Source organism: Phocoena phocoena, chromosome 2, assembly GCF_963924675.1.
Source record: "Phocoena phocoena chromosome 2, mPhoPho1.1, whole genome shotgun sequence".
Lineage (NCBI taxonomy): Eukaryota > Metazoa > Chordata > Mammalia > Artiodactyla > Phocoenidae > Phocoena > Phocoena phocoena.
The window spans coordinates 74,064,814-74,090,295 of NC_089220.1; the positions used below are offsets into that span (position 1 = coordinate 74,064,814).

The 25,482-nt window shown below is 38.5% G+C and overlaps 1 protein-coding gene across 1 annotated transcript; it reads right to left on the reverse strand.

Moving 5' to 3' along the window:
• Positions 1-1,190: 1,190 nt before the first annotated feature.
• On the reverse strand, positions 1,191-21,215 carry RNF212B (ring finger protein 212B). The gene is made up of 14 exons (XM_065872954.1): positions 21,116-21,215; positions 19,206-19,258; positions 18,631-18,705; positions 13,925-14,040; positions 12,820-12,880; positions 12,072-12,100; positions 10,914-10,960; positions 10,650-10,692; positions 10,431-10,491; positions 9,774-9,822; positions 4,167-4,206; positions 3,770-3,870; positions 3,008-3,069; positions 1,191-1,256 (listed from the first exon to the last, which is right to left on the reverse strand). Exons 1-14 carry the CDS (start codon positions 21,213-21,215, stop codon positions 1,191-1,193), a joined length of 903 nt encoding a protein of 300 aa, XP_065729026.1.
• Positions 21,216-25,482: the final 4,267 nt, after the last annotated feature.

Below are 25,482 nucleotides of genomic sequence, written 5' to 3' on the forward strand. Positions count from 1 at the left end.
TTGATGTTTTAGAATGGTTTTCATCAGTTGGGGTCAGATATAAAGGTATCAGTGGGTTAACCATCTAGAAATAAAAAAGTGGAAAGCCCCAAATTGCTAGAATAATAATAAAAAGGCCAAAAATAAAATTGTTTCTCTCACCTCCACTTTGCCACTTCTATGGTTTAGAGATTAATGGAGCCAAATCCATTAACTTTCTGATTTAGTATACTTTTTATTTATTTTTGAAGCGGCAGGATATACTGAGGTAAAGTAAAAGAACAAAAACTTGAAAAGTTAGTAGATCAGTATCTATCACTAGGCAGACTTTTTTCTGCATCTGCTACAGCACAGGCTCTTGCTCAGAAGAGAGGGAGTTTAGAAATGCCTTTAAAATAAATTCAGTTTCAGAAAGGGTAGTGGGATCCTATTCAGCTACAAGGTCATTCCCAAGACCAAATTTATTTCTGGCAGATGCTATCTTTACATTTTTCCAATATTTTTGCTTAAGGTATGCCTGCCAGTGGCCTACCCATTTAATCCCTCATTTCTACCCCTTAGTACCCAAAGAAGAATAAATGTTTGATCTCAGTGGTAGTGTTCTTTGCCCATTCCACCATTTGAGAGCTTGTAATACCAATAGAGTTGCAGTAGCAATAAAAGGACATCCTCTTTATTTCATTATCTGTGTACTTTAGTAAGCCTGTGTCTCCAACCGTTACCAAACAGAAAGGAAAATCAACATATTTAATAGTAACTAGGCACAGAGGAAACAATAGGCAAATAGAAAAAGTATAATAAATTAGGGCAAGGAACAGTGTTGTGGCTTGTTAACATCAGCAGTGGGAGAATATATCCAAAGCTAAAAAGTGAAATCCAGAAATAAAACATGGTTAATAAGTATATCACCCCACCCCCCACCCCCAATGATGCCAAGAATTGTTTTTATAACCTTGTTTCAAGTTGCAGGAAATAAGGGAGCTATCTGTATCTTGTGGGAGAGATATAAACATCTTCCTGAAGCTCTGACCTGACCATTTTCATAGGAAGTAATACAGGGTGTATAGGATTAAGATTGAGAGAGAGAAGGTACAGAGTGAAACCAGGAAACAAGGTAGGGGTACATTTTCCAAGGCCATCACACCTAAATGAGTATGAGATGCTACCGTCCATCCTTCAGCAGTATGTATAGATCAGATCTTGAAAATGGTCTATCTGGGAGTGTTCCATGCTTCTCTCCCCCTGGCTAATCCCATCTGCCTCTGTTGGTAGAGATTCTGCAGCACAGGACAGGAAGGCAGTTAAGGGTGTTTGTAACAAAAAGGGCAAGTAAGGCCCTCTCAAGTCATTATATGAAGTTTATTGTGACAGTAAACTGCTGCTGTTGCTTCCCCATAGTTTTCTCCATTTCATGAAAACTAACTTTTCCAAACTAAGATTTGATACATCTAATGTGACAAATGCTTTGTTGCTACTTATGAAACTGGAGCATTTCCGTGGTTTATGGTGATAAAGCCGAATATTTGAAAATCAAACAGTTTTGGGAAGCCTGGAACATGACTACCATACCCAGAGATGATTACCAGGGAGGCAGAGTTGTTAGGCCTCTGGGGAAGTGGTACTTTCTTCAATAACTCTTTTTCTAACTTTATTATGGAAATTTTCAAAAAATACAAAAACAGTAGTATAATGCACTCACATGTACTCATCACTCATCACCCAACTTCAACAATTAACTCATGGCCAATTTTCTTTCATTTCTACTTTCTCACACTGCCCCTTTCCACTAGATTAAGCTAAAGCAAAATTCAGACAATCATTTAATTTTCTATCCGTAAGTATTTTAGTATGCATCTCTAAAAGATAAAGACTATTTTTAAAAACATAACCACAATAGCATCATGCCTACAAAAAAAACACTATTAACAATTCCTTAATATAAAATGTCCACTAAGTATTCAGTTTTCCTCAACTGTCTCATAAATGGTTTTTACAGTTTGTTCCAATCAAGATCCAACTGGAGGCCATTTATTTGCAGATGGTTTATATGTGTCTTAAGTCTTTTTTTCACCTGTAGATTAATCCCTCGATTTACGAGGGTCTTAGAGGGATGTTATTTCCCTAGCGTTGTCTGTTAAGGCTTAGACCCTAATTCCTTGCTGACGAAAATAAAGGGAATTTTGGAACATGAGAGCAAAATATTTACCTACCTTAGTAGGTCACCAGGAGCTTGGCCTAAGTATCCTCAAAACCCAAGGTGTAAAAGTGAACTTAAAAGGCAAGACTGGACTTTTCATTTAATAGAGCTCCTTACAAACCTCTCTTCTCGTTCCCATGCCCTTTTCCTCTTGTTTTCTGGATCAGAATAATAGTCTCATAAATTTACAAAACATTATTCTGCTGTTGCTCTTTGGAGAAATGAAAATGGTTTTTCCTAGTTCAAGCAGTACCTCTATCCAAAATATATATTCCATTGAAAACCCCTTTCTGTGAAACTCTTGGGAATGTCATTTGTGTCCACATCCTTAGTTCACCCTGGCCAAGACCTCTCAGTTTAAAACCTTTCATTACTATGTGACCTAATTTTTTTTTTTTTTTTTTTTTTTGCTGTACGCGGGCCTCTCACCGTTGTGGCCTCTCCCGCTGTGGAATACAGGCTCCAGACACGCAGGCTCAGCGGCCATGACTCACGGGCGCAGCCGCTCCGCGGCATGTGGAATCCTCCCGGACCGGGGCACGAACCCGTGTCCCCTGCATCAGCAGGCGGACTCTCAACCACTGCGCCACCAGGGAAGCCCTGTGACCTAATTTTTAAACCCCAAACCAGGAAGGTAATCTAACAGTCATATTATCAGAGTGACACCACTCTGGAAAACTGTGTACCTGTGGTTACCACACTTGAAACCACGTCATTCTCCACTGGTTACATTCTATCACCTTAACAAGAGACCAGAATGAGGCATTAAGTGTGCAGGCCTAACTGTGTGAGGTTTTCATGAGCAGACCAGTTAGACTGGCCAGGGCTCACCTGTAGGGCTGGTAGCTGGAAACCAGGAAGACCCTCTAGTGTGGTTCTGCTCTCCCTTTGACCTGGAGGATGGAATTAAATAGTGAAAGATAACTACCTGGGGCAGTTTCTCAGTATTGTTATTTATGCATCAGGATAAATAAGTGGTTCTTAATCTGCAGTACACTACTCAGAAGGGAAAAGACTGTTAGCTCAGCAATTCAAGAGGTGGGTTATAATATAAAGTCCATTCTTTTACTGTGAGGATGGGGTGGTGACACAGAGGTCTGAGATTTGAGTTTAACTATGAGTAGAAAGATGTAGAGACAATATAAAGATTTTGGTGAGCTATGAAAGATGATAGCCCCTTATCACAAGGACTGGTAGCAGAGGTATCTTTTGGGAAAACATGAGGAGAAAAAAGGATGCTGGTTTTATCATTCTCATTCAGCACTAAGCTCCCAGCAATGCTGCAACATAGGGATCTCAAAAGAAACAAACAAAAAGCCAGTTTAATTCTACAGGCCAACCTTCTGGCTAAAGAGCAGAACTCTACTCCAGGTGACAGGATGAGTGATATTTACGCACAAGCCAAAGCCTGCCCTAACTGTGAAGGAAATGGGGTTAACTCTTAAAGAATATTAAGTGGTCAAACTTGAGACAGTGCTTTTTTCAGGGGCTGGGGTGTAAAAATCCCAACTTCTTTGCACCTTGAAAATCTTCATTTTAGTGTTTATGTCAATGGTTGAAGCTCCACTCCTTTGGGAATGTTATTTAACTTACCTGAATTATTGGGGGTGAGGACTCCTATTTGACCTGAATCCCCACCACTTAGGGATGGTCTGAAAGAGAAAATCCCCTGTCCGGAGGAGGCAGATGAAGGTCTAAGGAAGGGAAATAAAAGCATCAGCAGAGAAAAGGAAAGGTTGAAGTAAAAACCATGTGTAAAGGAAGAGCCTATACAATTAAACCAGAGAGGAAATGAATCCCCTGCTTGCAACTCAGAATACAATTAAGTAATTCAGATGTATATTAGACACAGTACTGTTCAACCTTCTCTTTTGTTTACAAGGTAGATTATAAACTTCAGTGGTATAGGCCAGTGGAGAAGTAACCACAGGGCTGCTGGCAGAATGTCAGTGGGAACAGATCTCAAGTGAAAGGAAGCAGTATTACTTACCTATAAGATAGGCTGTGAGTGGAAGCTGGTGAAGGGGTTTCTGAAAAGCATAAAAATGAGCCTATGAGATAATTCATGAACCAAGAAGAGATCCAGGTATTCTGGGGGCCAGGGCAAAGGAACAGGGGATCAAAGATTTTGGTATATATGTTAGACTTGGGGGCTAATGGCAAGTGAAAAAGCCCACAAGTCACCTAGCAGTGGATCATAAAGGTGCTTTCCTCGCCCTTTCATGAGTTTATGGGCAAGGATCCATCACTGCCTTGATGCGTTCTAATGTATCTGTGCCTTGGTTTCCCCTCTAAGGTGAAGATTATCAGAAAGGATGGCTAAAGACAAAGGGTCATTAAATTGGCTGGGAGTGACAGCAGTAAAAATGTAGAGTAAGGACCTCCACAGATTCTCTCCATAAAAGGAATGAGAAAACTGGCAAAAATTGTCAGAATCAACTTCTTCAGAATTCTGGAAATTAACAAAGGGCTTTTAGCAATCTGGGGAATGTTTATTCCAGAAAAATAGCTGAATGTGAGTAAGAACAGTGAGCTTTGTGACATTTTAACTTGCCCTATTCCCATTTCTCCCTCTCCAGCTCCATGGTAGCCTTGAAAATCAACAGCTTGGCAGTCATCATAGGGGATGGAATGGGGTTGGAGCTCTTTCAAAACCTCATTCCCAGAGAATTGTCATACTTGACCTGCCTAGTTCTTCACTGGAAGACTTCACTTGCAAGGCTGCCTTTATTTGACCTGACTTGGAGCCAAACTTACCAGGACTTGGAGCTTAAGAGTTCACCAAGTGTGAAAAGCTTTTTCCCCAGGAGTGTTTGTTGCAAATAATTAGAGGCACTTGTTTAGCCTGCCTGAGGAGGTGAATATCAGTTGGGGCAAACAATAGGCTAACCAAAAAGCATAAAAGGAAAAGCTGCGGAATGACCTGTCCACGGGGATTTTGAAAAGGAACAACAAGTTCTTGGGAATCTAGGCCATGTGCATGCACAGGGCTGTGTGCATGCTCAGTAAAGATTGAAAAGGCTCTAAGCTCTCACCTTGGGACTACCTTGAGGTCATACAAGCAGAAAGTGAAGGCTAAGGCACAGTCGTCAGCTGCATGTTGAAGGTGCACCCCAACGCACAGTCCCTCAGCAAACACTGAGGGATTTATTGGTACTAGGTGTTTAAGGAAAGCTCTGTCCAATCATTAGCTGAACACTAAGCTAACCAAATAGAGACTTCGGTGGCCACACGAGAAAGAATACAGATTTTACAGAATCAGTTTTAGAAAGTCACTAAACAATGACAAACAGCAACAACAACAAACCTTGGGAAGGGAGGAAGTATCTGATTCTTAGAGTTGCCATGCTATATTATTTAGCTGTCCAGTTTTCAACAAAAAATTATGAAGCATGAAAGAAACAAGAAAGTATGATCTATGTAAAGGAAAAAAGCACAAGCAATAGAAACTGTCCTTGAGGAAGCTCAGATACATTGGGTTTTAAAGACAAAGACTTTAACCAAGCGGTTCTTTTTTTTTTTTTTGGCCACGTTGACAGGCATGCGGGATCCTAGTTCCCCCGAACAGGGATCGAACCCATATCCCCTGCAGTGGAAGCACAGTTTTAACCACTGGACTGCCAAGGAAGTCCCTAAATCAGCTATTTTAAACATGTTCAGTTAGCTAAAGGAAACCATGTCTAAAGCACTAAACAACAGTATAAGAATGGTCTCATCAAATAGAGAACACTAATAAAGAAATATTATATTAAAAAGAAGCAAATATAAGTTCTGGAATTGAAAAGTACAATAACTAAAATGTAAACTTCACTAGAGATATGAGCAGTCAGAAAAAAGAATCAGCAAATTTGAAGATAAATCAATTGAGATTATCCAGTATGAAGAAGAGAAAGAAAAAGGAATGAAGAAAAATGAACAAAGCCTCAAAGACCTTGGTGGAATACCATCAAGCACACCAGCATGTGCAAAATGGGAGTTCCAGAAGGAGAACAGAGAGGACCAAGGGCAGAAAGAATTATCTGAAGAAATAATGGCTGACAACTTCCCAAATTAGATGAAAACATTAATCTATACATCCAAGAAGCTCAACAAATCCCAAAGAGGATAAATCAAAGAGATCCGCACCTAGACTCATCATAAACTGTTGAAAACTAAAGGCAAAAAAAGAAACTTGAAAGCAGCAAGAGAGAAGCCATTCATCACATGAAAGGGATTCTCAATAAAATTGGCACTGATTTCTCCTCAGAAACCATGGAGGCCAGAATATAGGAGGATAATGTATTAAAAATGCTGAAAGACTGTCAATCAAAAATTTTAAATCCAGCAAAACTATCCTTCAAAAATGAAGGAGAAATTAAGACACTCCCAGATGAGTGTCAAAATTAAGAGAATTCATCACTACCAAACCTGCTTTACAAGAAATACTAAAGAGAGTCCTTCAAGCTTAAGTGATAGGACACCAGACAGTAACTCAAATCTACATGAAGAAATAATAAAGATCACTGGTAAAGATAACTACATTGATAAACATAAAAGTATAAGTGTATTTTTGTAACTTCCTCCTATCTGATTTAAAAGACAACTGCATAAAACATAATTATAAATTTATGTTGATGAGAACACAATTTTTAAAGATATAATCTATATAATAACAGCACAATGGAATGGAGAGGGGAATGGAACTATATAGGAGAAAAGTTTTTGTACACTGTTGAAATTAAGTTTGGTATAATCTGAACTAAATTGTTATAAATTATGATGTTAATTATGATGTTAATCCCTAAGAAAATAACAAAAAATATAGTGAAAGAAACAAGAAAGAAAGTAAAATGGTACACTAGAAAATAGCTGTTTAACACAAAAGACAGCAAAAATGGAGGAAGTGAGGAACAAAACATACATAAGACATATAGAAAATAGGAACTTCCCTGGTGGTCCAGTGGTTAAGAATCCACGCTTCCACTGTAGGGGGCACAGGTTCAATCCCTGGTCGGGGAACTAAAATCCCACATGCTGTGTGGTGTGGCAAAAAAAAAAAAAAAAAGACACATAGAAAACAAATAGCAAAATGGCAGAAGCAGTCTTTCCTTATTAATAATTACATTAAATGTAAATGTATTAAACTCTCCAATTAAAAGGCAGAAACTGGCCAAATGGTGAAAAAAGATCCAACTATACATCATCTATGAAAGACTCACTGTAAATTCAAAGACACATATAGGTTTAAAGTAAAAGGATGGAAAAAGATATTCCACACAAACAGTAAACAAAAGAGAGCTGGAATGGGTAATAACAGATAAATGCACTTTAAGACAACATTGTTACTAGAGACAAAGGTCAAAATGATGAAAGGGTCAACCCATCAAGAAGATATAACACTTATATATGCACTTAACAACAAAGTCCTAAAATACATGAAGCAAAAACTGACAGAATTGAAGAGAAAAGTAGACAATTCAACAATAATAGAGCTTTCAATACCCCACTTTCAATAATGGATAAAACAGCAAGACAGAAGATCAGCAAGAAAACAGAAGATTTAAATGGCACTATATACCAACTAAATCTAACAGATATCTATAGAACACTCCACCCAACAACAGCAGAATACACATTCTTTTCAAGTGTACAGGGAACTTTCCCCAGGATAGACAATGTTTTAGGCTATAAATTTAAAAGGATCTAAACCATACAAAGTATGTTGCTCAACAACAATGAAATGAAATTAAAATCAATTAACAGGAGGAAATTTGGGAAATTAACAATTATGTGGATAATCAACACTGCTAAGTAACTAATGGGTCAAAGAAAAGAAAATCACAGAAGTTAGAAAATACTTTGAGATGAATGAAAACAAAAACACAACATACTAAAACTTAAAAGGATGCAGTGAAAGCAGTGCTCAGAATGAAATTTATAACTGTAAAAGTCTATATTAAAAAAGCAGATCTCAAGTCAATAATGCTACCGTCCACTTTAAGAAACGAGGAGAACTAAACCCAAAAGCAGACGGAAAGAAAATGATTAGGGCAGAAATAAATGAAATAGAGAATAGAAAAATAATAGAGAAAAATCAAGAAAACTAAAAGTTGGTTCTTTGAAATGACAAACAAAATTGACTAATCCTGTGGGGTGAGGGGCAGGATAAATCTGGAGGCTGGGATTAACACATACATACTACTATATATAAAATAGATAATCCTGGTGGTGCAGTGGTTAAGAATCCGCCTGCCAATGCAGTGGACAGGGGTTCGAGCCCTGGTCTGGGAAGATCCCACGTGCCGCAGAGCAACTAAGCCCGCACACCACAGCTACTGAGCCTGCGCTCTACAGCCTGCAAGCCACAACTACTGAGCCCACGTGCCACAACTACTGAAGCCTGCGCACCTGGAGCCCGTGCTCCACAACAAGAAAAGCTACCGCAATGAGAGCACCACAACGAAGAGTAGCCCCTGCTCACTACAACCAGAGAAAGCCCACGCGCAGCAACGAAGACCTAGTGCAGCCAAAAATAAATAAATAAATTAATTAATTAAAAAAAAAAAACAGATAACCAACAAGGACCTACTGTATAGCACAGGAAACTATACTCAATATTATATAATAACTTATAAGGGAAAAGAATCTGAAAAAATATATGTATATATAGATTCAGTTATATAAATATACATACATATGTATGTATAGTCTGTATTGGGTTGGCCAAAAAGTTCATTCGATTTTTTTCTGGAAGATGGTACGGATATATATATATATATATATATCTCAATTGCTGTGCCGTACACCTGAAATTTAGATGATATTGTAAATCAACTATACTTTAATTTAAAATTTTTTTTAAAATAAACTTCCTTTTTAGAACTGTTTAAAAAATGGACTAATCTTTAGCCAGGCTGTCCAAGAAAAAAGAAGAAAGCCCCAAATAACTAAAATCAGAAATAAAAGAGAGTATTACTACTAACCTAACAGAAATAAATTGGCTAGAGCACCTACGTTTTTCAAAGGGATGAATATGAAAGAACTGGAGGGAGGCTATTTGGTGAATTTCAAAAATGGTTATCCAGGAAGAGATCTGTGAATTTCAAAACTGCCTCTTGGGAAAGAAAGGGAAATCCTCTCCAAGTATACTCTATGGACTGACTAATGCCTTGAAAAACAGTAATAACAGTAATAGTTCTAAGGGGAAAGAGACAAGAAATTAAGTAGGTGGAACCAAAATATTTCTTCACTGGAATATTTTTGTGTTTGATACACAGTGAAGAAGCCAGATACCCTTCAGGCTAACATAATTGGCATCTAGTTAATCTTTCTTTTAGATCTAACTTCTACTGCCATCTTGTGGCAATTAAAATCCAGGTCAATTATTTTAAAAGTTACTCTCCAGTCTCCTGACCAGAGGGTTTCAATGACTTTCTAATACTCAAGTTTCAATTTTCCCCTTATCAGTTTGAGAACAGAAATATCATTACTAGAAAAGTTGTATCTGGAACCACCTTCTGGAGAAAAAGTAAAATGGCATTATATTATGCACAGAAAACCAGAAATCTGCTCAGAATGTGTTGGCTTCTGACTCCTTCCCCTACACTGCCCCTCTCACCAGTAAAAGAGTCTCTTGGAGTGCTCCTTCCCTGCAGCGCTCTGGCTCCCTGAGGGACAAATAATAAACATTAATAAATATATCCCGGGGCTTCCCTGGTGGCGCAGTGGTTGAGAGTCCGCCTGCCGATGCAGGGGACATGGGTTCCTGCCCCGGTCCGGGAGGATCCCACATGCCGCGGAGCGACTAGGCCCGTGAACCATGACCGCTGAGCCTGTGTGTCCAGAGCCTGTGCTCCGCAACAGGAGAGGCCACAATAGTGACAGGCCCGTGTACCGCCAAAAAAAATATAATAATAAAATAAATAAATATATCCCGATTCTCTGGCTTCCATATTTTATGCTATGGCTATACACTGAAGCATATGTTTTTCTCCCAGAGTGGGTACATGACTCCAGGAAGGATCCACACTTTACTCCTTCCAAAATGAACATGATGGACACTGTTAATGCAGTCCACTATTTTCACCCCTATTCATTCCGAGTCATGAATTAGGTCAGCTTCTAACATCAGGTCTGAATTGCTGAAAGAGAGTCCAGGCATGGCATCATATAATTCATGCCAAAATCTATATAAGTTTAATATTCTTGCTTTAATCTTGGCTTTCATTTAGCATTAGAAGTCTCAATCTGAAAAGATAATGTGAATATTTCTTACCTGTCCCAAGTTACTAAAGCCAGCCCCTCTATAAAGGATAGATTCCACTGAGGAGGACCGACTGTATAAGGCAAAACAAAAAGGAAAAAACAAACCTGGTATTAAACTTTTACACAGACATAAAGTCTCCTCAGTCCCTGTCTCAGCCGTATCTAGGCATTTCTTTCATCTTGATCTTTTGCCAACAGTTCTAATGCTGCTGTGTAGCTTTCTACTCACCTGACCACTTGGCTGCTATGCTGAGAACTGGGTCGTGGAGTAACTGAAAGGGAATAAAATGCAGAATGAAAAGTTGCCATCAATGGTGCGCCCTGCCTTGCCTAGCCTACATGTTGCAAGTGAGTGTCCAGGAGTATGGCCTTTTCATGTCATACATAAGATTCGGAAAATCACATTATACTTTCTGAGAGGAAACCATCTTCCATATGGGAAAAGGATATTTACTCATCTCACACAGATATTTGGGCAAAACATGGTCTCTACCTGACTGTGATGGAGAAGTAATGCCCACTGGTCGAGGTGTGGTTGACCTGCACGGAAAAAAAAAAAAAAAGAAAGGCAGCTCTATTTTCTCTAAGCAGAACTTAGTGCCACCTTAGAGGATCAATCAGGTCATCATTTACAGAAATAACAGCCTTCTCTCTGAGCACAGATTGCTTACTAATCATGTATTACAGGTATTAGCCCAAAATACAGAGGCAAGCTTTCCATATGGGACTCCTTGGCTCTCCAATTCCCTAAACAAAATCTTCTCCACTTCTCTATTGCCCATAATAGAAGTTCTGAAGTCCTTCTTTCTTCCTTCCCATAGTGCCTTAACAGGTACTCTCAACTTTACATATATCTATCCATCTGTCCATCCATTCATACATCTGCCATTCCCTCACTCCCTCCATCCCCTCTTCCATCTACCCACAGACATTTATTTAGTGCTCATAAGTCTTAGATCCTGAACTTACAAAGATAACTAGAATATGGTTCCTATTTTTGAGAGGCTCACAGGCTAGTGGGAGAGACAAAAAGAAAAAGAGCAACATAAGTGTTATAATGGGTATGTCAGAAGTATGGAAGTATGATAGAACACTAGACTTTAGCTTCTGTGAGTCAGGGGCCATGTCTTTTTAATCCACCAATGCAGAGCTGATATTAAAAATATATAATAACTGGTAGGGTATAGACATTTACAATTAGAATAATCGGTGATGTACACCCAACACCTAATACAGTGCTTCACAAACAGTAAGTATTTAATGAATATTTATTGAATAAATGAATAATAGAACATCTAAATCTGTCTAATAAAGTGCTGACAGAGGAAATGACACATGAGTTCAATTTTGAGGGGTGAGTAGGATTTCATAAGGTGATGGTCAAGGGTGAGCATTCATCCAAGATTTTAGTTCAGCACTTTTCAGTGAGGAGCTCTTTTTTGGAGAAGTGAAAAATGAATTCATAAACCATTCCCTCCACCGCAGAGCCCACACAGGAGCTACAGCCAAGTGCCAAGAAAGGATAGAATTCACTTTGCTGTACAGCAGAAATTAACACAACATTGTAAAGCAACTATACTCCAATTAAAAAAAAAAAAAGAAAGGATAGAAATTTTCAAAGAGGGATGGTATGGGGCCTGATAAAACTGACCTGCTTCCTTGGTACCAACTTGGAGATTCCTGTAGGTGAAAAAAATGGGAGTGAAGGAAGCTGTAGCTCAATGGTCCCAATCAATGGATCTTACTTGTCAGATAGCTAAGCTGCAATGTCCTCTAGTTGTGGTTACTAAGATGCCCAATAGAAGAAAAAACAGCAACAGTGAGTGTTTCCTCAGAAAATTATTAGCTTTGGGGAGAGAAAATTTAGGTCCTCTTCACAAAAACACATTGGGAATCCTGTAGACTGATACATGTAGGGAAATATAGAGAGTCTATGGGGAGAGCAAGGAAAATGACAGGATTACAATGTGCTAGAAGAGTTACAAGAGTAAGATCAAAAGGAACATTATATAAACACAAAGGACAATCTTGGGAAGAGACAAATGTCTAGGAAATAGAGTTTGAGGGACAGGAAAGGTCCTGAGGTGCCTTGGGATTCTTGAAGACAAATTTTAAGTTACCACAGATATCTCTTCTATAAGAGAGCTTCCCATGTGTTATGCCATGGACTCACTGATATTCGAGAATAGGTTACCACTGTGCTAGATTTTGTCCTTTCATCCCTCCAAGGTCTTCTGTGGCCTCGTCCATTTACTACAGTGTGCTTGCTGTACAAATATTATCAATTATTACCAGCCATGATGTGAAAAAGGTTAGGAAACACTAATTCTATTCAGTCAGCTAGATAGATGGGCCTAGTAAGAGAGAAAATAATAGTATGGAAAATCTATTTCATTCACCTTTAGGATGGCTAGCAATTTCTTCAGTTCTCCATTCTCTTTCCTTAAGACTGACAGCTCTCTAGGCAAAAGATGGAAAAAGAAACAATCAGCTCCAGCAGGTCAGTGGGATAAAAAACCTGATTTTTATTATCAACATCTAGTTAATGCTTCCGGAGAGATACTTGCCACTATACAAGGTATTTCTGTCAGAGATCTGGTGATTCAGGGGGGCAATGGCAGGGTTTTGGTGGTGAGAAGAATCAGGTGGACAAAATAAACAGTCACGTGGTATGATTTCAGAAGTTTACACAGAACTGCATTTCCTCTCCACACATTTTCCCCTGGCCTGCTGCTGTCTGAAAATTTCCATCAGGGATTCCATCTTTTAGCTTAAGATTTCCAAAAGAACATGGACTTCCCTGGTGGCGCAGTGGTTAAGAATCTGCCTGCCAATGCAGGGGACACGGGTTCAATCCCTGGTCTGGGAAGATCCCACATGCTGTGGAGCAACTAAGCCCGTGTGCCACAACTACTGAACCTGCACTCTAGAGCCCATGAGCCACAACTACTGAGCCTGTGTGCCACAACTGCTGAGCCCATGCACCACAGCTACTGAAGCCTGTGCGCTCTAGGGCCCACGTGCTGCAACTACTGAAGCCTGCGCGCCTACAGCCCATGCTCTGCAACAAAAGAAGCCACCCCAATGAGAAGCCCCAACACCACAATGAAGAGTAGCCCCCGCTTGCTGCAACTAGAGAAAGCCTGCGTACAGCAACAAAGACCCAACGCAGCCAAAAAAAGAACCAAAACACACCCTCCTAGAGGTAACATTTTAAATCTTCCATCATTATTACTGTGAAAAAGTCATGTCTGATTTCTCTGAAGAAGTAGTTTTCGACAGATGGAAGTAAAAGGGGAAAGCTATAAAGTAGGGAAGGCCCCTTGAGGGAAGAAAGAGAAAAATAAAATGGAGATTGAGAGACCAAAAATTCTGTACCTGACTTAACCAAGACAAACATAAACACACATGGAGCAATTTTTAGGCTTTGGAACCGTAAGGAAATAAGGGCTACAGCTTCTATGAAAGGAAAAACGCTCTCTGGTGATTTCATTCGTCACTTACTTGTCCTGGTTAGTCAGTGTTTGCTGTGCCTCCTGCGTGGCTGCTTCTAACTTGGTAATTCTATGCTTATAAAAGGCGATGAGGAGATCTGTTTGCTTCTTCTGGAAACTCCACACCTACTAGGGAAAAACAGACCTTTGACATACAACCCCCATAATTCCTTTCCCCTTACTTGTAGCAACAAATGGAAACCCATCAATTCATACCCTATTACTGATCATTTTCTTCTGGAGCATCTGACCTAATTCATGATTCCCCAAAACTAGGGAAAGCCAAAGGTTTTCATTTCCAGAAAAGTGCCTTCCTAATATCTTAATGAGAACATTCTGACATAGAATGACCCTTTAAAAATATAACCATTCATCTTGAGCAAGAAGTGACAACCAAAAAAATGTTTCCAAGCTTAGAACTGGTTCTGACCTTACTTGTTTACTATTAGCTTGGACTCAGCTTTCACATTCCTAGCTCTACAGAGCACTGGTAACCAATTTACTTTCCCTAAGATACTCACACATAGACACTTGTAGGCTGTTTATGTTGCTACAGTAAAGGGCAAAGAGGCACAGAAGGAGATTTATCTATTCCTGAATTTTATTTCTGGCCATGGGTAAATAATTTTATCTTTTGCTTTAATTTACCATTTGATATACTGATGTGCCTATCATGGGATTACTGAATCAGATCAAAAGTTAATATGTGGAAAGTATTTTAGCTTTGTCAGGTTCTACTTTTGAATACACAGCAGTATTCAGGTCTCATTTGTTTCCTCCCTACTCACACCGTAAACCTTTTTTCTTAGGTCCTTCCTAGATCTGGTACTTTTGTCATAAACTTTTTGTTCTCATTTAATTTGCAAGTTGCTTTTGCCACCTTACTAAAGAATTCTACTTCTGAATTTATATAGTCTCTACACTCTTTCCTTTCTACTCAAAAGCAAACTAAACTAATTCTACACAGATAAGAATTCACTGTAATCTATTTTTTAAAATTTGTTCTTGTTTTCAATAAAAGTAAAACATATTCATTTTAGAAAATTTGAACAATGCAGAAGCAGAAAAAAGGCACTCAATCCTGGGAGTTATCTAAAATGGCAAAGGGTTGGCGAGCAATAGATACTACAGATAGATACAATATATAGCCAAGAGACCTACTAACCTATGTGCCAAAACTACTTTGGTGCTCAAAGAGATTTGAGCAAAAAAGAATCCTAAAAATGCTTCCTTATCAAAAGCAAGGGGACTTCCCTGGTGGTCCAGTGGTTAAGACTCCACGCTTCCACTGCAGGGGGCACAGGTTCGATCCCTCGTCAGGGAACTAAGATCCTACAAGCCACGTGGCACAGCCAGGGAGTTAAGTTTTGGGTTGCACAGTTTGTGATCAAAGCCTCTCACACTGGGGCTTAAGGTTCCTCGACCTGCTCAGTAGTGATAAAGAACTCAACTACACTGTTTCAGAAGTCTTAAAAACTGACAGATAAACTTTTCTTTTCAGGTAAAATAATCTTCAACTAAATAAAACCTTTCTTCAAAGGCACCATTGATTATCTCAGCTGTTCAGTCTTTAAATTCAAGTGAGGGATGGGAAACTGATCTGATCTATTTATGAGATCAGGTCTTGACCTGATTTTATTCAAACGATTTATATGGTAGTTATTTAAGTATGTTAGCAAAACATATGACTTCCAAGTCAGCCAACTAATGATCAGGGCCAGCTGCCTGTATTTGTAAATAAAGTTTTACTGGAATACAGTCATACCCATTTGTTTACAGATTGCCTGTGGCTGTTGTTCTGTGCTACAACAGCAGAGTTGAGTAGCTGCAACAGAGGTTGCATAGCCTGCAAAACCTAAAATATTTACTAACCTTTCAAGAAAAAGTTTGTCAGTCCCAACACTAAATTTATGGAAGTCTTTCTTGGGCTTCCCTGGTGACGCACTGGTTAAAAATCAGCCTGTCAATGCAGGGGACACAGGTTCGAGCCCTGGTTGGGGAAGATCCCCCATGCCGCGGAGCAACTAAGTCTGTGTGCCACAACTACTGAGCCTGCGCGCTACAGCCCGAGAGCCACAACTACTGAAGCCCACGTGCCTAGAGCTCGTGTTCTACAACAAGAGAAGCCACTGCAATGAGAAGCCCGCACACCACAACCAAGAGTAGCCCCTGTTCACCACAACTAGAGAAAGCCCGCGTGCAGCAACGAAGACCCAATGCAGCCCAAAATAAATAAATAAATTCATTTAAAAAAAAAGTCTTTCTCTGTATTTTCATTTATCTTTTTGTTTTTTGGCCACGCCGTATGGCATGTGGGATCTTCGTTCCCCAAGCAGGGATCAAACCCATGCCCCCTGTACTGGGAGCGCAGAGTCTTAACCACTGGCCCACAAGGGAAGTCCCTCTGTCTTTTCATTTGCGCCTTTTGCTCTGAATTTGTCTTTCTTTGTGAACCTATATCTTTCCCTCTCTTTCTCTCAACCTCTTCTCTCTTTATTTCCTACTCTATTTGATGCTCAGTGTTGTCTGTTCTTCCTATTTGTATTTACTTAATGGACATTTATGTTACTTCTTCTTAATTTTAAAGTGGATGGGCCCAACAAAATGGGAGAAAATGTTTGCAAATCACATATGTGGTGAAGGATTTGTACCTAGAATATATAAAGAACTCTTACAACTAATAATAAAAAGACAATCTGACTTAAAAATGGGCAAAGGATCTGAATAGATATTACTTTAAAGATGACAAACAAATAGCCAATAAGCACATGAGAAGATGCTCAACATCATTAATCATCAGAGAAATGAAAATCAAAACCACACCAAGATAGCACTTCACACCACTAGGATGATTATTATAAAAAAAGACAGATAAAACAAGTATTGGTGAGGATATGGAGAAATCAAAACCCTCATACACTGCTGGTAAAAATGTAAAATGTGCAAGCACTTGGGAAAACAGTCTGGCAGTTCCAAAAGTTAAACATAGAGTTACCATTTGATCCAGTGATCTAATTCCTATGTATATATCCAAGAGAAATGAATATATGTCCACATAAAAACTTGTATACAAATATTCACAGCAGCATTATTCATAATAGCCAAAAAGTGGAAATAACCTAAATGTCCCTCAATGGATGAATGAATACGTGAAACGTATATCCAGCTATATAATGGATTATTATTTGGTCATAAAAAGCAATAAAGTACTAATGAAGTTCTAATACATTCTACAACATGGATAAACTTTGAACACATTATGCTAAGGGAAAGCAGTGCAGGATTCAGACAATAAATAAATTATATAATGTTAGAGATAAGACCTATGATGAAAAATAAAGCAGGGTAAGAAGTAGACTTGGGGCTGCTATTTGAGATATGAGAATCAGTAAAGGTCTGACTGAGGAAGAAAAATATGAGCAGAAGCCTGAATGAGACAATCTAGACAGTACTTGGATCAGTTATTCAACTTCACAGATTGGGAAAACACATTTTCAGACATTGCTGACTTCACCAAACGGGCACTTCACTACAGTGATGATTAACTGACCCTTTTCATGTATTTTATCTTGATTGCTTGACCATGTGTATTTGGTCCCATGATTAGGCAGGGTAGAATTCGGACTACATATAATTTCTCTCCTGATCATTAACTAACCCCTGGTTTAGTTATTAACCAAAGCTCTGCTCTTTCTCTTGTTCATGTGACCTTGTTTACATTTCTCCTTGAGTCTCAGCTGGATTTTATCTCCCCATAATGTTAAATAGTATCTCAGATATGATGGTTCACCCAAGCAGCTAAAAGCAGGATGCAGTGAATGCCTTAATTTCCCTTCCTCTATCTCCAGAGTCAGGATTGAGGGGGAGACACCAAAGAAAAATTAAACCTACTGTCTTCAGCCAAACATGACAAGGGACCATCTTCACGTTTAATAAAAAAATATTCTCGTAAGAACAAGAAGAGTAGAGAAGAAAAATAGTGATAAAATCTCAAGAAATGTGCCCAGATAGCAATCCCATGAGGCTATGAAATGATCTTGGTGGAGAACTGGAGAGTGGAAGGGAAAAACCAAAGTTTTTAGAATTTGGGAACTTTCTCAAATGGTTGTCCTGTCTCCTCTTCACTTCCTTCCACAATTCTATTGCTCCTGACCAAGTCAATGGCATGACAACATATCACGCATCAGGAAAAGAAAAATATCTTCCAAAATTCAGGCAACCTATTATAAATACTAACTGAAGAATTAAATATATATGTGTTGCTAAGAGAGGTTATTGAAAAATAAGAGTGGAGAACAAGAAATCCGTTTTTGAACTTAGGTCTATAAGCAAAAGCTTGGCTACTAAATCCATTGTTTGCAGGGTCAGGCCTGTATATTCAAAGCAATTTTTAGAAGATTCATTAAATGTACGAAGAAAGAAGACAAAGCTCTCTAGAACCTTTTTTATCCTCAAAAATTACTAAATAGAACTAGGAACCACAAGGCAAGATGTCAGCTACATAGAAGTTTTTACAGCCTATCACAGATTCTGGGTGAGTAAAAAGTTAACTGTTGAGATATTTATCATCAGAGAAGAAAGCAAACAGGGCAGCCAATTTCTCCCCATTGTATACAAATATGCGAATGCAGTTTAAAGAGAACCTCTGGAAAAGAAATAAGATGCATTTATAACTTGCCTGGAAAATCAGATTTTCTTCACTTTTATTTCTCATACCTGAGAGATGTGACTAAAATACTGCAAAGCTGTCTCCATAGGGCTTTTGAAGTACATCTTCTCCTGAGGTTTCAGCTATGAAGACAGTAAGACACATCCACAATGGAATGAAATAAAATACAGGCAAATATGGTTAAAGACATAGCACCCTTTCTAAAGCACCAGGTATTATTTCACTGTGCTAAAAGGGCGATCACTATTGCGCTAGGAGATGTAGACTACATATCCTAATCCTTCTTACCTCATGCTTCTGTGACAGTAGTCACAAATCCACAAATAATTCTTTTATCTCTAGTTTACCTCCTTTTTTTTTCAATTGCTATCTACACGTTTTGTTTGTTCCTTTTTTAAAAAAAAAAATTTCAGTTTTTTTTTTTGGCGATGCCACGTGGCTTGCAGGATCTTAGTTCCCTGACCAGGGATTGAACCCAGGCCCCCACGGTGAAAGCCCCAAGTCCTAACGACTGGACCACCAGGGAATTCCCCCAAAATTTCAGTTCTTAGCCACTGTATTCTTTGTATAGTTCCTACACACCAGGAATGGGATAAGATTGTGACGGGGAGGAAAAACTTACATTATCAGAAAGAGCCAGATACTTGCAGGCAGTTCCACAAACAGCACATTTTTCTAGTGGGGAAAGGGGAAAAAAATGTTTGGTTCTCATAGGCATGAGGTAAGATTTTCCTAAAGTACATGATAACAGTCAAGTAGGCTAGCTAATGAAAAGAGGGTTCTTACTGAATTCAAAATGTCATTGTGCTATAAAAGGACATCAACTTGAGCTCCATTCTTGAAATCAGTGTTTCCAAACTTGTATGTTGATGAGAAGTAAGGCTTTCACACTGTACCTCTACCCATCTCCCTTTTTATAAATTCCCAGTTTTCTTCTGCAGGTGAGGGACAGTAGCCTCCCAGCAGGAGTACAGGAGTGTACATTTACTAGAGTCTGGGAAGAGTACCAAAGATCTCAACTTTAAGTTATTATTTTTTATTCTATCTACCTGACAGTAGGCACACATTAGGCACCATAAGAAACTCTCCAATTATTCCTGCCTTGTTCTCACCTTGCTAATATTCCTGGATATTGTTTTGAAGCTCTCCTACTCTCATTCTCTAATTAACCCAATCTGAAAGATGTGGAAATTAAAATTCCTCATCTTCCTGTGAAGTTAAAATTTTAGTAGTGGTGCTGGTTATTGATTAAGATAAATGCCATGTCCGGAGAAAACATCACATGACGTATGCTTCACCGAGACAAACTGCTCCAAAGTGAGCTGTTGTTACCATAGTAATAGCTTTGTTACATTAGCAGATAACTTTAAAGGGTCATGAGATTCACATAGAGAAAAAGCTTCTCCAGAGGCTACCTAACCTGACTCTTCTTTCCTTGGGGATGAAGTTTTCCCCCATCTTCCTTCCATATTATTATCAGAGTGAGCTAGCAAGTGCAAATCATTCTTCTATTTAAGAAAAAGACAAGACAAAGAAACTTCCACAGCTCTCCATCACCTGCAGGATAAAGTTCAGGTTCTTTAGCCTGGTATATAGAGCCTTCCATCATATGGCCACTACCTACCACTCTAGCCTCATCTCTCACCATTTCTTACTTTATCCTTTTATGCTCTACCAATCCCAACCACATGTACTTCCCTGTACTAAGTTTAATGATGTTGTATTCCTTTACACATGCTGTTCTCTTAAACCAGAATGATCTTCCCTGCCTAATTCACTTGGCAGACTCCAGTTTATTACTCAAAACTCTATTGAAACAACACCTCTTCTATGAAATTTTCCCTGATCAAAACATCTTAAGTCCCTCTTCTGGACCTACTACCCAGAATACATACCTACAGAATATAATACGTACCTTGTAAGTATTTTAGCATTAAGAAAAAAAAGACACACCTTAAATTTGTCTCTTCTAAGACTTAACAGCTGCAAGAACTTGGTCAAATCGCCTATTTGAACCAGCTCCTCATTTGTAAAATGAGTCTACTAATAATTACCTCCTGGGATTGTGGTGAGGATACATAAAACTGGTACACATGAAAATACTTTTTAAACCACAAAGGTATCACCCACCACTATCACCATCGTCAACATTTCTAATTAAACTGATTTCACAGATTATACTACTTCCCATTAGAAATGGCTCTTGTTATCAAACACTTTCCCAATTTCTATTCATTATTTTTATTTTTTCTCTTTCCTCTAATCAGTCTGATAACCTTGTGGCTTTCCCTGCCACAGGCTTCAGAACACTGACAAGCACCTTTTGATGTTCAAGTAATAGATAGTCCATTTGCTAAATCATTCCTTTTAATGGATTCCTCCGATTTTCATAATCAACAGTTTCCTATTATACCCACACCACCTTTGGCCTACTAAGTGATTTTTATTCCAAGTTACACAGAGAAATGGTTAATCATTATTTCTAGGTTAAAAACATTTTTGCCTGAATCTGAAAACAGTTAAATCACTCACCCAGAGTCAAACACTTTTTACAGAAAATATGGCCACAGCTGGTGACAAAGAAATGGGCCCCATCTTTTCGGAAACACAGGTTGCAGTGAAACCAATCCATTCTGCAGCAGAGAAAGAGAATAACCTGGGGCATAACATAATTATAGCTGTTCCAAAATCTACTTAACAATGTTTACTTAGTTTCTGCTAACTTATTGGGATGTGGGCATATTACTGTGGGTATTCCAATTGGATGTGAGGAAGTACATATACCTCTGAAGTAAAAAAAGCAGACTGCAGACTATGCTATGCCATTTTCTAAAGAGAAAAATTATACATATTTAGAAGAGTAATAGGACAATGATGACTTCTTTTTGAATGGTGAGATCATGTGTATGTGTGTGTGTGTGTGTGTTGCCTTTACACTTTTTTTGTTTTCTAAATTTTCTGGATTAATTCAGGCACTAATTTATAATTAGAAAAAACAATCCTAAAAAAAAATCTATTTCTTTCCTAATAGTTTCCTGTGATACAGCAAGATGGAGCAAGGAGAAGGTAGTGGACCAAATATACAAGATCACATATTAGCCACTTGGAACACATTTTATCTAATGGAAACATTATTTATGCATGATGTCTCAGCTTTTCACATTTCCTTCTACTCCATAGAAACTCAGAATCATAGATCTGGAAGCGATCTTGAAAATCATTTAACATTTTTTCCAATCCCATCATTTTTCAAAAGATGTATCTGATATTCACTGAAATGTAAGGTTTTAAATGAAGAGACTGACATAAAAAATACAGAGCTGAGGGCTTCCCTGGTGGCGCAGTGGTTGAGAGTCCGCCTGCCGATGCAGGGGACGCGAGTTCGTGCCCCGGTCCGGGAAGATCCCACATGCCGCGGAGCGGCTGGGCCCGTGAGCCATGGCCGCTGAGCCTGCGCGTCCGGAGCCTGTGCTCCGCGACGGGAGAGGCCACGGCAGTGAGAGGCCGGCGTACCGCAAAAAAAAAAAAAAGAAAAAATACAGAGCTGATACATAGAGCTGTAATTAGTTCACACATTTAATAGATTTACGCTTAATTTCATGAATATACTACAAGAATGTAATATATATTAGTTTAATTTCATTTAAAATTAAATTGGGGGAAAAAATCAGAACAGAAGGTAAAATTTTTCCCCACTGAAGTCTTTTCTTTTTTTTAAGTCTTTTCTTTAAAAAAGTTTTAAAGTAGTTTATGGAGACATTTGCTCAAAGAATATTGGCTGGTTTGTGCCACACTGTAATATTTTTGTCACATAAGGGCAAGATTCACGATAAAAACTTACTGAATAAACGTTTCAATGCAAAGGCATTACACAGAGGCATGAGCTTCGGATACCTATTTGTTGCTCACAGATACACTAACTTCTACCAGAAAGTGAGTCTAAAGAACTACTGAAAAGGTCACAGTAATATATGCCCTGGTTTGTTTAGGGGAAGCAAGAACGATTTTAATCAAATGCGTTGACCAAATGAACCCTTTAGAAGAAGGGCCGTTAACAGGATTTGTGAGGGCAAGACTTGTCTGATTTCTAGGGGTGATGGAGATTAAGCAGAGTCTCAGATTTACCAGTAACTCTTTTTTTTTTTTTTGCGGTACGCGGGCCTCTCACTGCTGTGGCCTCTCCCGTTGCGGAGCACAGGCTCCGGACGCGCAGGCTCAGCGGCCATGGCTCACGGGCCCAGCCGCTCCGCGGCATGTGGGATCTTCCCGGACCGGGGCACAAACCCATGTCCCCTGCATCGGCAGGCGGACTGTCAACCACTGCGCCACCAGGGAAGCCCGCAGTAGCTCTTTTTTAACTACATGCCCTACCTGTTTGGCTGCAGTGATCCCAAAAGCCTCGGATCTCACCGAAATCAATCAGTTCTCAAGAAAAGCTGGAAATGGCGGGAAAATATACAGCAAGCCTGGCACCAGCGAGAGGCAAGAGGCTGGGCGTGGCCCGCGACGCTGTGTGAGAGGCGTGGGCGGGGCCCAGGAGTGGGCGGGGTCCAGAGCATGCGCGAGGCGTGGGCGGGGCCGAGAGGCAAGAGTGCGTTTTCTTAATAGTCCAGGAAAATCTACCTCATTTAAGATTGGGAACAAATAAGAAATATGATCTAATCTCATACATGCTATGGAAACAAGGTGAAAATAAACCTAATAATGTTCAAGCAGACAGTAACACACTAGAAAAATGTGGTCACAAAGCAGATGAAAACTTTAACTTAGTATTTTTTCTTCTCTCTTTTTTTAACCTAATATTTTTAAGGGAAATAAAATAATAGATGATTTGAAAGAAAAGCATAAATCAGAAATAGAAAAGCTAAAAAGTGATACGGGTAGAGAACAGTCGCATATTAAATGAGAACTAACCAGTCTCAGGAAAAAAATTTTTTAAACTTTTTTCAGAAATAAAAAAAGCACATTTAAGGGCTGAAAGGAGAATGGTTTTTCTAAAAAGAAAGATAAAAGTTTTCAAGAGAAAGTGATAGATATAGAGAACAAGCACACACATTTATCCTCACAAGGAAAACCAGAGCAATGTATCAGAACAAATATTTAAAACAAAATTTTGAGAAAATTTTCCTGAAATAAGACTTAAGTCTACATATTGCAAAGGCCTACAGTGTATAGGACAAAACTGACCCAGAACAGTTTAAACCAAAACATTTTCTAGTAAAACTATTAAATTAGTCTTTAAAGATAAGGAAAAACCCCTTTGAGCATCCAGACAAAAAGTCCTGGTCATTTATAAGGAAAAGGAAATTCGACTGGCATCAGACTTCTTTACAGCATCATTTTATGCTAGAAACAATGAAATTGCATTTTCAAGATTCTCAAAAAGAAAATATGATCCAAGAATTTTATATCCCCTTATCCTGTGTTCAGGTGTAAAGGCTGCTGACAAAAAAATCTGAACATGAGCTTTTCCTGAGGAAGCTGCTAAGTAATGGTTCTCAAGCGTCTTGGTCTCAGAACTCCTTTATCTTTTAAAAAGTATTGAAGTATTGAATTCCCTGGCGGTCCAGCGGTTAGGACTGTGTGCTTCCATGGCCGGCACACAGGTTCCATCCCTGGTCAGGGAAATAAGATCCCCTATCCCTGGATGCTGTGTGACACAGCCAAAAAAAAAAAGTATTGAAGACATCCTTCCCTACAGAGCTTTGGTTTCTGTGGATTGTATTATATCTATCAATGTTCACCATATTAGCAATTAAGATTGAAAATTTTTTTAATATTTTTTATTCATTTGAAAACAACAATAAAAATAAACCCATTAAATGTTAACATAACCTATGGGAAATAACTATATTTTCCCAAATAAATACAATTTAGTGAGAAGAGGGGTATTGTTTTTGTTTTACAGTTTTATAATTTCTTACTATCTGACCTAATAGAAAGCAGCTGGATTCACACATCTGCAATCACTCTGTTACAGTGTACTGTTTTGGTTGAAGTGTGTGAAGATCTGGACTCACTCAAATACGTAGCTGGAAAAGGGAGTAGTATTTTAATAACCTATTTAGATACTTGTGAACATTTTTCTTTGATACTAAACCAAAATTCAAGTGGGAGTTTGTTAAAAGCTAGCTGCAACGTGGGATCTGACACCATATCAATGAATGTGTAACATTTTGCATTTAGACCAAATTGGTCATTTGGAAAATATTGGTTCACTGAGTTAAACACATTGACACATTTCATGATATAATATTAAATACTGACACACTTCATTATACAATATTTTAAAATCACTTTTATTTGTATCAACACCTATCTCACCAGAAAAGTCTTTGAGTATTGGGAACTTGTCAGGTTCCCAGTTGCAGATACAAGTTTCCCAAAATTCTAATTTTCATCTGAAAATTTGAGTTTTATCATTGTCAATAAATACTGTCACTTGTTTTCCTTGAAGTGACAAGCTCATTTTGTGTATTTTTGAGAAAATGTCTACCAAATACCCAAATCTGAATAAGTATAGTTTTTGTTACTTGTTCTTTCAGGTTAAAAAGGTGTTCCATTAAAAAGTGATTAGTTCAGCCCACAACTCAAACCATTGCATAGTTTTCCTAAATATAATCTTAATTCTACTTAAGCATTCTGGGTCATAGAAAAAGAAGAAAACTTACAAAAACATTTATGAGATGAGCTTAGCAAAAAAAAAATGATAAAGATTGCACACATACACACAAGAAAACTACAGAACAATCTCACTTGTGAATATTGGTGCAAAAATCTTAAAAAAGATAGAAAATAGAATAGAATCCAACAACATATTTTTAAAAGTATACATTATGATTAAGTGATGTTCACTACGAAAGGATTGGGCTTCCCTGGTGGTGCAGTGGTTGAGAGTC

What these genes read in the sequence shown, in the direction of transcription:
- RNF212B (XM_065872954.1), bottom strand. Translation starts at nt 21,215, where the DNA reads ATGGATTGGTTTCACTGCAACCTGTGTTTCCGAAAAGATGGGGCCCAT. An exon ending in GCTTTAGTAACTTGGGACAG is followed by an intron (nt 9,823 to 10,430) that starts GTAAGAAATATT and finishes TTTGTCCCTCAG; the next exon opens with GGAGCCAGAGCGCTGCAGGG. An exon ending in CCTCACCCCCAATAATTCAG is followed by an intron (nt 3,070 to 3,769) that starts GTAAGTTAAATA and finishes TCCATCCTCCAG; the next exon opens with GTCAAAGGGAGAGCAGAACC.